Consider the following 12,580-nt stretch of genomic DNA (forward strand, 5'->3'; position numbering starts at 1 on the left):
AAGAGAGGTTTCAGAAAAGATTTGGAATAGGTTAAAAGGAAAATGCGTAAGGAAGGGAACATGTAAATATCAGGTAAAACTTTCCAATTAAAACATACTATTTTTAATTTTTTTAAATTTCATTGTGTAATCTTTTTCTAATATGGTTGTATGTATCTTTGCTGTAATTAACACTGCATGAATATGTTCTGGTGTTATGTTGTCCATTTGATACTTAGCATTTGTGTTAGCACTCTTTGGTACATTGTCTAAAGTAGTTCTTATATGTATACAGAAAGAAAGGAAGAATTCTGTTTTTGCTGGTCATGCCAAAGAATCAAAAACCAAGGATATCAGGACAAATGTGGATATTGTTGACCTAAAGAATGCCTTAAGGAAACACATATATAGAGCTCAGGTAGAATTTGGCTTTGTGTAGTTTTCTTGTCATTCTGCAGTGTTACCAATATATAATATAGTAATAACAATAATGAGTCATTTTATTGTATTTAATATGTCTTAACATAATTTTCTTAGTTCATTAATTTTTATAAATAGTAATGATTGTATTTGGACAATGAATAAGAAAATGTAAATTGATGAATTCTCTGCTGTTTATAACTCAGTGACGTCATGGAGAAATTATGAATTTTCTAAACCTTTCTAAGTTGTTGGTGTTTCTTGGTTTAGCCTCAGTTTGAGGAAAGCTTTGAGGTGCCCTGGGTTTGGGGGAAGGGCTTTTTCAGGGTTCTTGCCCTGCCCCAAATAATGGGGTGTCCCTAATGGTGTGGGATCACCATCTTTTCTCCCCATCTTCAGAGTAAAGGACTTTTTTTCCCCTGCCTTTATTCAGCAGGTTACTGGTTTTCATCTGTGTCCTGATAGTACATACTAGCATTTGCTGCCTTGACCACAGCAGCCACTTTTCTTTCACATTTCAGCCTTCACCAGCTGGGAGACTGACTTTAGCCTCCCATCCTGTCCCTTTTCCTTTCCCTGAGTACACAGTGAGGTCCATGGAGAAGATCATGCCATTGAGTGCAAACGCCCCTCATTTTATTGATTCCCAAGGGTTTTGTTCTCTCACTCTGTCCCACACTTAGCCATTAGCAAGTGGCAACAAATTTAAGCTCACATTTTCTTACCTACTGTATCGGAGTCCTCCTCTTCCTAATCCACTGTCTCAGATAAAGCAGTACTCATGTCCTTGGAGGCTCCTGTCTTTCTTCATATTTCTGTTTAGTTGGTTGCACTAACACCTCTGCTGTCAGAAGGGTTCAGGTACAATTAGGGTTTCATAGACTTTCCAGCTTTTTCTTGTTTGTAATGTGGGAATGCCTCTCCTTCCAGCTTTCTATATCTTAAGTGGAAGCCAGATATTTTCATTTGTATTCCTTGTGTTAGTAGCAAGATGGAGCATATTTTATGCCTTCACTTGCCACTTGTGTATTTTTTCTTCTGCCAGTTGCTTGTTGGTATTTTCTGTATTTTTCCAGTAGGTGGTTTTATACCATTGCTTCTAGAACTCTTGATGTAATCAGGGTGTTATTTCTTTTCATGTTTGTTGCAAATATCTGTTTGTTGCAAATATTTTTCCAGTATAATTTTTTAAACAAGTACAAACTTAGAGATATTTGACAACAATAGAGGAAGATTTTACCTGTGATTATGTATAAAACACGACTACATTTTTTCCTATGTATTTTTTGTACAAAATGCTCTCTCCATTTATATTTCTAATAATTCAAGTACTAAGGACAGTGGACCTCTTCAAGTCTTAAAAGTGAATATGACCTTATTTTTTAATCTCTTTTATTTTAGAAAGGGGGAAAAAAGAAACTGTTCATACTCAAGAGAGTGCCATGTCCCTAAAATGGTAGATTAGAGGTCACTAGTAAACATAAGAATCAGATCAATTACATCTATTAATGTCTTCCCAAATCTGTTTTGTACGTTTGGCCAAGGTTTTAAACTTTGTAAGTTGAAGTGTATTTTTCGACCTAAAAATGTTTAATTAATGATTTCTGTTTTGTAGGCTGTAAGATACCGTGGCATTAGAATAGATAAACAACCAGCATACAATGTTGAGGTAAGAGATTTGGAGTAAGATAGTAATGGGGGCAAAAAGAAGCTTTACGTTTTATTATTCTGTTTTGTTTGTTTGTTTGTTTTGGCTGTGCTGGGTCTCCATCGCTGCACAGGCTTTTCTCCAGTGTTGGTGAGCCAGGGCTCCTCTTGCTGCAGTGCTCGGCTTGCTCCTTGCCGTGCCTTCTCTTGTTACGGGGCTCGGGCTCTAGGGCCCAGGCTCAGTGGTTGCAGTACGTGGGCCACGTGTCGCCCGCAGCGTGTGGGATCTTCCCAGATTAAGGCAGATCCTTACTGTGTCTCCTGTATTGGCAGGTGGATTCTTTACCACTGAGCCATCAGGGAATCCCCTATTTTTAGGTGGTTTTTTTTTTTTTTATGTAAAGAAATGTGCTGTCAGCAAGGCAAAGATTCCTATCGGACTTGAAATGTAGTTTCTCTCATCAGATATGAAAAAAAAATAGTATTCTATCAAAGCTCAAAAAAAATTCTATGCAATAATAAAAATTGATAAGAATTAAAAACTTGTGCGCATCACAGGTGAGTTGTGTATCTCTATTCATAACATTTCATAGCTTTCATAATTACTACTTAGATTAAATTTTCAGTATAATATTTATAAAAGTATATTATTTTCTTTGTATCCTTCATTCCTTCAAAATTGACTTCTTTATTCTATTTAGTTTTTCACAGTATTCTTGATTCTCAACTAGTTCAAAGTAGTCACTTTTATTGTTAAAAATATTTTGATCAAGGAGGATGTATTTTGTGGAACTCTTAGAGTTGTGTTAATGTACCTCTGTAGAGTAATTTTATGTTACAGCAATTGTTACTTTTTGCACGTATTGATTGTACTTGATGATGTCTTAATATATTCAGTATATATTAATAGACAAAGTTTGCTTATAGGTTTAAAAGAACACCAAAAAGTAATTTTGCACCTGAATTAGAACTGTGTGTATATGCACTAACATGTGTAAATAGATAGCCAATGGGAATTTGCTGTATGACTCTGGAAACTCAAACTGAAGCTCTGTAATAACTTAGAAGGGTGGAAATGGGCGGAAGGTGGGAGGGAAATTCAAGAGAGAAGGGACATATGTAAACATACGGTTAATTCATGTTGATGTATGACAAATCAAACCAGTATTGTAAAGCAATCATCAATCAATTAAAAATAAATAAATATTTTTTTTTAATTAAAAAAAAGAACTATGTGTAGTTGTACTTCTAACTGAAGTCTCATTAGCAGCCAGACTTTGCAAATGCCTTTTGAAGTTTTCTTTAGAGGTACTATTTCCCTATACTATTCAAGGTGACAAAGACTGATACATAGAACAATTAACAATGTATATGTTTTATGGTATAATTTTATTGTTGTAAAACACATTCATATAAATCATTCTTTTTGAACCACAAAACAATCTAGTGAAGTAGTGAGACCAGAGATTGTACATTGTACAGATGAGGAAATTCAGGCTCCTTACTAATTCAAAATTTCGTATCAGAATTTTCTTCTTCCTTTTGAGTCATAGAATCTTTCCTTTTGTAGGTTAAAAATGCTGAATTTCCACGAGGAATATTAAATTTAATTGAAAGCCTCATAGAAGGACAGTTTTTTAAAGAAGCAATTGAGGAACTTTCCTCTTTGCAAGCACATTATATCCCTCCTGTTTATCTTCTCCATGCTCTTCTAGAAAACATTCTACAGGTAAGAGCAGTCTTACGTATTGATGGTCTTTCAAAGAATGTTAAAATGCAAATTTTCTCTTTTTGCATATTTATAGTTATTTTTGTATGTTTATATTATTATGTATATATTTGTTGTTTTCTCTCCCTTATTTGTTTCCCTCATTTTAATAAGAAATGAGACACCCATTTATTACTGTTTTTTTTGTTTTTAAATTAAATTGTTTTAATATTTTTCTCAGAATTTTTTTTCTGTGGCAGTAATCAAATTTCAGAGATCTAGAAGGTCATTTAGTAAATTACTCAGTACATTGGTAATCATTTTTATTCATAGTATATGTAGGTACTGAATTTACTCTTTTAACTGTGAAAACCAATGAAAACACCTTTTCAAAGGTAGATTTCTATCAAGATAGATTTCTAGTTATATTCTTTATCAAGGTACCAATTAGAAGAAAAAACAGGTTTAAGCTGTGTCAGACTAACATTGGTAATAAGTCAGAATGTTGCATGTAAAGTTTCTTTAGTTTATTTCAAGTCACATTTGGGGACTCAATCTCAGTATAATCATGAGAAGTAAATGGACATTTTATATAGGTTAGTCCCAATAGCTGAGATTGTCTAATACGCAGATGCATGTTTAGAGTATGCTTCTCTCAGTTGCAGTCAGTATTCAATTAGCTAAACATCATGCTCCCATCTGTTCTCCTTTGTCCAAACACATATTTTTGCCAAGAAAGTTAGATCTGGGTTATTAGAGTTTTAAACTAAGTTAGCTGGTAAAACGGTACTTTTAGCCATCTTGTTTTCTTTCTTTCTTTGTTTTTAAATAATAGGATAACATAGATACGTTTTCTGGTCGATACTTTCATATATTGTCAGCTCTTCTTCACCTTCACCCTCCTTGGAAGTCCCCAGCCATGTCAACATATTACTTAGAATTGTTTCAGTGTCCAACTTGTATGAAAGGGACATGGTCTCTAATAGAAGTGCTTATCAGGTAAGGAATTTCCCATGCAAGGGTGCTCAATTTCATACAGTCCGTGTTCTCCTATGTATTTTTTAGATATTGATAAATATGTTTCTTTTTAGAAAAAGTTATTTTTGTGTGTGTGATGTTTGTGTGTTGTGTTTAACACAAGGGCTAAATTGGTCATGTTTGTCAGTCATTTTATTTTAAAAAAAAAGTTTAATAAATATATGAAGTGGACTTACAGGAATGCTAAATCATTCTTTGTTTTCTTTTTAACAAAATACATTTGAACTTTGTTGTAAAAAGTAAGAAAATTAATTTATTGCATATGAACATTATCAAATTTTGGTCATTGTCAGTATAAACATTTGTAACTGTGTACAGTATCTGTTTTAGTGTTTCTATTTTTTCAGCTAGGAATTTGAATTTTGAAATGGAACTTAATGTTTCCTAAATATGTCATCTTTTTCATGCCTCTGCACATGCTGTCAGCTGCCTAAATCCTTCCTTTGTCTTCCATATGTTAATCTTTTCAGAAATCGCTCCTATTCCTGCTGCTTTCTCTCAGACAGAACTAATCGATTTTTCCATTTTTTTCTGATAGCTCTGTGTATCTGATAGCCCTCCTTTGTCTGCGAAGTACTCTGTTTTTATCCAAATGTTTGATTTTAGCACGAGTCCATAGTAATAAGAGAAAGGTTACTTGACTAGCCAGGCGAAGGCTAGATCCTTGGTTACTTCTTTGAGATCATAAGGATTTACCTACCATCTTGGTTGTATTATATTTAACGCAAGCTAATTGGCTAGCTAGCATGCATTTATTTATTCATTAAAAAAAAAAGTTATTGAGTAGTTACTGGAAGCCAGGCACTGTGCTATGTTTCAAGGGGTAAAAAGATAAAATCGTAATTCCTGCACCTTTTTTCTTAGCTTCTGCACTTTTGAAGAGACGAGCACAGTTCTAACACAGTACTGTCTCAACACAGGTGTAGGAAGTGAAGATATATGGTTTATTTATTTGCCATTCTTCCTAATTTTCAAATCTGTTTCTTCCTTCATTGTCATCACATTTATTTAAAAGCCTTCATTGCTCTTTATGTAAACTGTTGCACTACCAACCTTGTTGACCTTGATTCTACTTTTTTCCTTCTGTCTTCCAAAGTACCCCAGTATGGTCTTTCCAAAGTGGTCTTATTATTTCCCAGATAAAAGTCCTTCATTAAGACATACATCACCTATAGAAAACATTTAAAATTCCTTCTCAAAACATGTAAGACCCTCCATAATTTAGCCCTCTGTGTGTCTTCATTCTTATCTTCATCTTTTCCCAAGTGTACCCAATGACTGAAATCTTTTTTAAAAATTTTACCTATATGTATGAATTTTTGACCATGCTGGGTCTTTGTTGCTGCTTGGGCTTTTCTTGAGTCGCAGCAAGCAGGGGCTCCTCTTGTTGTGGAGCATGGACTGTGGGGCATGCAGGCTTTGGTAGTTGTGGCTCCTGGACTCTTCTAGAACACAGGCTCTCTAGTTGTGGCCCACATGCTTAGTTGCTCCATGGCATGTGGGATCGTCCCCAAATAAGGGATTGAACCCATGTCTCCTACATTGGCAGGCGGATTTCTTTATCACCACACCGCCAGGGAAGCCCCTGTTTTTCATTTCTTAACCGTTTGCTCTTAGATTTTCTCTGCCTTCTATAAACTTCCATTCCTGACACCCTGTAAATACCTGACTACTCCTAATTATCCTTTAGAGTACAGGTGAAATGCGACTTCTATCTCTTGCCCTTTGCCTTGAGTTAAGTTTCTTATTTAAATCAGCCTCTGGCTTTTGTTTTTGTTTTTAATTCTTTATTGTTGTAACATTAGTTTGTAACATTATGTAAGTTGCATATGAACATTGTATTTCTGCTTTTGTGTACCTGCAGTGTGCTCACCAGGAAAACTGAGTTTTCTGCTGTTACCATACAGTTGATCTTCTCTCCACCCACCCCAGCCCTTCCCCCTCTGGTAACCGCTACTCTGCTTCTGTGTGCTTGTTTAGGTTTGGTCTAATTTGCTCATTTATTTTGGTCATTTGTTTTTTATATTCCACAGTCACAGGGTATATGTCTTTCTCTGACTTGTTTCACTTAATACGCTCCAAGTCTATCCATGTTGTCACAAATGGCAAGATTTTTTTTTTTCTGAGTAGTATTCTATTATGTGTGTGTGTGTGTGTGTGTGTGAACGTGTGTCATATCGTTATTCATTTGTTGATGGGCTCTTACGGTTATTTCCATATTTTGGCCAGTGTAAAATATTGTTGGAATAAACAAAGGGTGTGTATATCTTTTTAAATTAGCGTTTTTGTATTCTTTGTATAAATGCCCAGAAGTGGGATAGCTGGATCTTAATGGTAGTTCTGTTCTTAATTTTTTTCTTTATATATATATTATATTCAAGTAGTGTCTCAGGTGCACAGCAAGGTGATCCACTTACACAGTGTTGTTGTTGCTCCATCTCTCAGTCGTGTCCGACCCTTTGTGACCCCATGGACTGCAGCACACCAGGCTTCCCTGTCCATCACCATCTCCTGGAATTTGCTCAAGCTCAATGAGGTCCATTGAGTTGATGATGCCATCCAGCCATCTCATCCTCTGTCGTCCCCTTCTCCTCCTGCTTTCAATCTTTCCCAGCATCAGGGTCTTTTCCAGTGAGTTGGCTCTTCATATCAGGTGGCCAAAGTATTGGAGCTTTAGCTTCAACATCAGTCCCTCCAATGAATATTCAGGGTTGATTTCCCTTAGGATTGACTGGTTTGATTTCCTTGCTGCCCAAGGGACTCTCAAGAGTCTTCTCCAACAGCACAATTCAAAAGCATGAATTCTTTGGCACTTAGCCTTCTTTATGGTCTAGCTCTAACATCCATACATGGCTGTTGGAAAAACATAGCTTTGACTAGGTGAACTTTTGTTGGCAAACTGATGTCTTGGCTATTTAATAGGTTGTCTAGCTTTTCATAGCTTTTCTTCCAAGGAGCAAGTGTCTTAATTTCATGGCTGCAGTTACCGTCCATAGTGATTTTGGAGCCCAAGAAAATAAAGTCTGTCACTGTTTCTTTTTCTGGCACTTTTCCCATCTATTTGCCATGAAGTGATGGGACCGGATACCATGATCTTAGTTTTTGAATACTGAGTTTTAAGCCAGCTTTCTCATTCTCCTCTTTCACCTTCATCAAGAGGCCCTTTAATTCCTCTTCACTTTCTGCCATAAGGGTGGTGTTATCTGCATATCTGAGGTTATTGGTATTTCTCCCAGCAATCTTGATTCCAGCTTGTGCTTCATCCAGCCCGGCATTTCATATGATGTACTCTTCATATAAGTTAAATAAACAGGGTAACAATGTACAGCCTTGATGTACTCCTTTTCCAATTTGGAACCAGTCCATTGTTCCATGTTGTTGTAACTGTTGCTTCTTGACCTGCATACACATTTCTTAGGAGGCAAGTAAGGTTGTCTGGTAGTCCTGTCTCTTTTTAAGAATTTTCCACAGTTTGTTGTGATCCAGAGTCGAAGGCTTTAGCATAGTCAGTGAAGCAGAAATAGATGTTTTTCAGGAATTCCCTTGCTTTTTCTGTGATGCAGCAGATGTTAGCAATTTGATCTCTGGTTCCTCTTCCTTTTTTAAGTCCATGTTGTATATTTGGAAGTTTTCAGTTTAGGTACTGCTGAAGCCTAGCTTGAAGGATTTTTGAGCATTAACTTCCTAACATGTGAAATGAGTGCAGTTGTTCGGTAGTTCAAACATTCTTTGGCATTTCCCATCTAAAAGAAGTTACCCATATACACATACATTATTTTTGAGATTATTTTCCATTATAGTTTATTATAAGATGTTGACTATAGTTCCCTTTGTTGCTTATTGCATATCTGTTTTTTATTAGAAATATAGTATTGTATTCATACTAAGTCAAACAAGTGGAATCAAAATGTCAAATTTTTTAGTTAGGCAAAAATTCACAAGTTTTCTAAAATATATATATTATATTATACATACTTTATGTATATATATGTATACAGAGACTTTTCTACTACACTTAATAGTCTTGAGAAAAAATGTCAAAAAAGAAGAGACAGACAAATTGGAAAACACAAACTAAATGAAATGGGAGCACTGGATATGAAATAGAAGTGAAACTAGATAAAAATAAACGATCCTCATATAATCCAGTTGCTTTTAAATAAACATGGCTGCTCATTAGAAACATATCTGGAGCTCTGGATAAAAAAAGCAGTACCTGGGCATTTGTATTTTTCAAAAAATTCCAAGATTATTCTGATATGGATCTGGATTTTAAAAAGTAATTACAGATTTTTCTATTAAATGATAGTTTTGGTGATGTAGAATTCTATTATTTTCTGTTGACCAATCATAAATACAGTAGTATTAAGTCAATGTAATAGTTATGTAATCACAATAGTAAATGATGTTTATCAGTTTTCACAGTCAATAGCCAGGCAAAAAATAAAAGATAATTACAGCTGCATGCCATAATAGAAACATGATTAGCCTTGAGGGATCTCCATACTGATTTACATTCCCTCCAACAGTGTATGTAAGCAGCCTCTGAATTTCAGAAGAGTAGATGCTCAGTGTTAAAACATCCCTCTCCTCAGTGCTTATATCTGGAACATAATAAATGCTTAATAAAGATTTGAATGAATTAATTGATGCTACCAGAAATGGATTTCAGACAGCTTAAAGGTAGACTTTTTAATAAACAGATACCAGATCTAATTATTAAATAACTATGTCTGTTGGGAGTCTAGTGGAAGGTGCCTAGGAAAGTGGTAGGAATGTAAATGAGCTGGATGATATTAGTCTACTTCTGAGTGTATTTTTGAAATATTTCATAATATGCTGCTGCTAAGTCACTTCAGTCGTGTCCGACTCTGTGTGACCCCATAGATGGCAGCCCACCAGGCTCCCCCGTCCCTGGGATTCTCCAGGCAAGAACACTGGAGTGGGTTGCCATTTCCTTCTCCAATGCAGGAAAGTGAAAAGTGAAAGTGAAGTCGCTCAGTCGTGTCCGACCCTCAGTGACCCCATGGACTGCAGCCTACCAGGCTCCTCCATCCATGGAATTTTCCAGGCAAGAGTACTGGAGTGGGGTGCCATTGCCTTCTCCATATAAAATGAAAAAATGATACTATTGTATCCATCTCTGGCAGTTTTCAGGTAGAGTTAAATAACTGTGGTCAAGGAGGACCTTTTAGACTAGATTGAGGTATCAAATGGATTATTAAATTTAATAGCTGTTAAATAGAATACCACACTACTCTGTTAGTGTGGTATTCTAAAGGAGATGGAAAGGATGGAGACAGAGGTACAGAGTTGCAAGTACATCATTGATATAATAATGAAATTGGAAGAAAATTGTAATAAATATTGTTGCCTAGACTCTTAGTCCTAGAGTTCTGATTTATCTTGCGTTCTCTTTTTAAAAATACTGTAGAACTGTGCTTCCAACTCTGAAGCCACTAGCCACATGTGACTATATTTAAATTTAATTAAGATTAAATAAAATTTCAACACCTCAGTTCTACACAAGCCACATTTCAAGTGTTCAGTGGAACATATCCATCATCACAGAAAGTTCTGTTGGGTAGAACTGCTGCAGAAGATGGAAAGAAAATAAATACTGAATTTTTAAAGCTAAAAAAATAGCTCTAAATAATCTTCATTTTACTAAATATGAATAAGAAAATAATCTGAGTAAGAGGAGGATTATGGAGAATATTATAAATTGAGTGTAGCTAATTGAAAATGTAGCTGATCATCTGAATCAATGAATTAATGAAATTAATAGCTCTTTTGTTCTTTTTCAGTGAAATGAATACAAAGGGAGACTACCAGCTGGTTGTTAAACATTACAATCATTGGAAAATAGGGAAATTAGATCTCTATTGTTGAAAAATTAACTGTATGGGATATTTGACAGGGTTTAATATTTAAAGGAAGAAAATATATTATTAATAAAATTTTGCTTAATTTGCTGTACATTTTGTGGGAGCAAACTTTATTAAAATTTTGATGATTTTCTGAGAAGCGTAATAATTTGCTCACAAATTACTCAGTGAGTTGTTACATGTTATAGATCGTTGGGTTCATGTTTTCCAGGTCTTGCCTTTTCAATGAAAGTTTTTGTCATCAAATTTCAGAAAATATTATTGGCTCTAAGGTACTCCACCTAACACTGCTTAAATTTTTCTTTAATTTGATTGAAAGTGAAGTCCGACATCTGAGTCAAAAGTAAGTTTTAAACACCAAAAATATATATCTTTTCTATATGTTGTTTTATGTACCGTTTTTCTAATTATTTACATATACATTTCTTAAAAAACCACCTTGTTTTCTAGTTTAAAAGTAGATTTATTTGAAAAATATATGTCTAGATTCAGTCCTTCAGTAGCGGTAAAGGTTTATATGTTATGTTTCCTTAGTTCACATTTTTATTTTTCACTGACTTACACGTTTGGATAGATTGTTTTTATTTTTCAGAATTTGTATACTTTTGAATTCTTTAGTAATTGAAAGCCTAAGTAAAAAGCTATACCAGGTTTTAACACTGGCTATAATATCTGTAAGCTTTGCACATGCTCTAAAACCTGCAGTTACATTAATGTGTACTCCTGAATTATAGCTCGATATTAAGATCCTTATATTTTATGATTTTCCTATATTCAGAAATTGCTAGAATTTTTTGTTTTATGGCAAGATATTATGCCTAATAACTATGATGATCAATTTAGCAGCTCTTATGCCTAGTAACTGTAATAGTTAAATTGGCATAAAGATAATGCTTTTCATTTGTCTTTTTATTAGGTTGTATGACTGGTCAGATTCTCAGAGTCTGAAAATAACAGGAAAGGCAGTTCTTCTTGAAATCTTTTGGTCAGGAAATGAGACCTCTGGGCTTTTGACCAAACCTGTAAATATGCTTTTGGAGTGGACTATATATTCTCACAAGGAAAAATGCAAGTCTAATGATGTAAGTAGGATTAATTTACAAATGAACATTGGCCTTTGGAAAAAAGTACTTCTTTGACATATGCATCTTTTTTCTTCCTTTTATATTTGGAGTTACTTGAAAAAAATTAATATGTACCCAAATATATCATTGTTTTCTATTTTGTTTATCTAATTTTAAAGTAAAAGATTCTTGGTGGCTGGTTTCATCATTCCTCATTTGGTGGTAGTGCCGTTTTCACATTTGGAGAATTACTTGGCTATTACTGCTAAGAAATCTACAGTTGATTATCATTCTAGATTTTATATTTCTGGATGTTTCAATTTTTAAGAAACTATTGATTTTAAAAATTGAGCTAATCCATACAACTTTTTGGTGAGCTACTAATAAGTTCTACTTGTTTTTAAAACTACCTTTCTTGATGTTGAGTTATTTCCTGAACCATTTCTCCATAAATAGGTTTTGCTTATCATTTGAAATTTAACATAAAGTGATGTTAGTACATTTATCTGAAGGGTAACTGGGAAAATTAAATGCAGAAAATATGTAAAGTTCATAGCAACATTCTGTTCCATGTTTTAGGTGCATAATGTTAGTCATTTTTCTTTTCAAAATGATCTTTTGGGGACTTTATTGTTAACTTTTCTGTATTATTAATTTCAGTTCATTTTTTAAAATCCCTTTCTTTTACTTTCTCTTCTGTCTTCTTGAATGTTTGAATCTTACTTTTTTTTTTTTTTTTTTTTTTTTTTTTAGTCTTTATTTCTAATATGTGTACTTAATATAAATGTCCTTTTGAGTACAACTTGAGATTCCTCCTTCAAGTTTTGATCCTTTAA

General features: G+C 34.3%; 1 protein-coding gene across 1 annotated transcript in view; it reads left to right on the plus strand.

Moving 5' to 3' along the window:
- Window positions 1-12,580, plus strand: part of ANKRD32 (ankyrin repeat domain 32) — a 73,883-nt gene that overhangs the window by 28,761 nt on the left and 32,542 nt on the right. The window contains exons 9-14 of the mRNA XM_010831929.1: window positions 275-397; window positions 2,015-2,068; window positions 3,617-3,775; window positions 4,590-4,753; window positions 10,892-11,023; window positions 11,597-11,762. Coding sequence (XP_010830231.1) covers window positions 275-397; window positions 2,015-2,068; window positions 3,617-3,775; window positions 4,590-4,753; window positions 10,892-11,023; window positions 11,597-11,762 — 798 coding nt within the window. The remainder of the gene's footprint in view (window positions 1-274; window positions 398-2,014; window positions 2,069-3,616; window positions 3,776-4,589; window positions 4,754-10,891; window positions 11,024-11,596; window positions 11,763-12,580) is intronic.

This window comes from Bison bison, unplaced genomic scaffold (genome assembly GCF_000754665.1).
Source record: "Bison bison bison isolate TAMUID 2011002044 unplaced genomic scaffold, Bison_UMD1.0 scf7180017864533, whole genome shotgun sequence".
Taxonomy (NCBI): domain Eukaryota; kingdom Metazoa; phylum Chordata; class Mammalia; order Artiodactyla; family Bovidae; genus Bison; species Bison bison.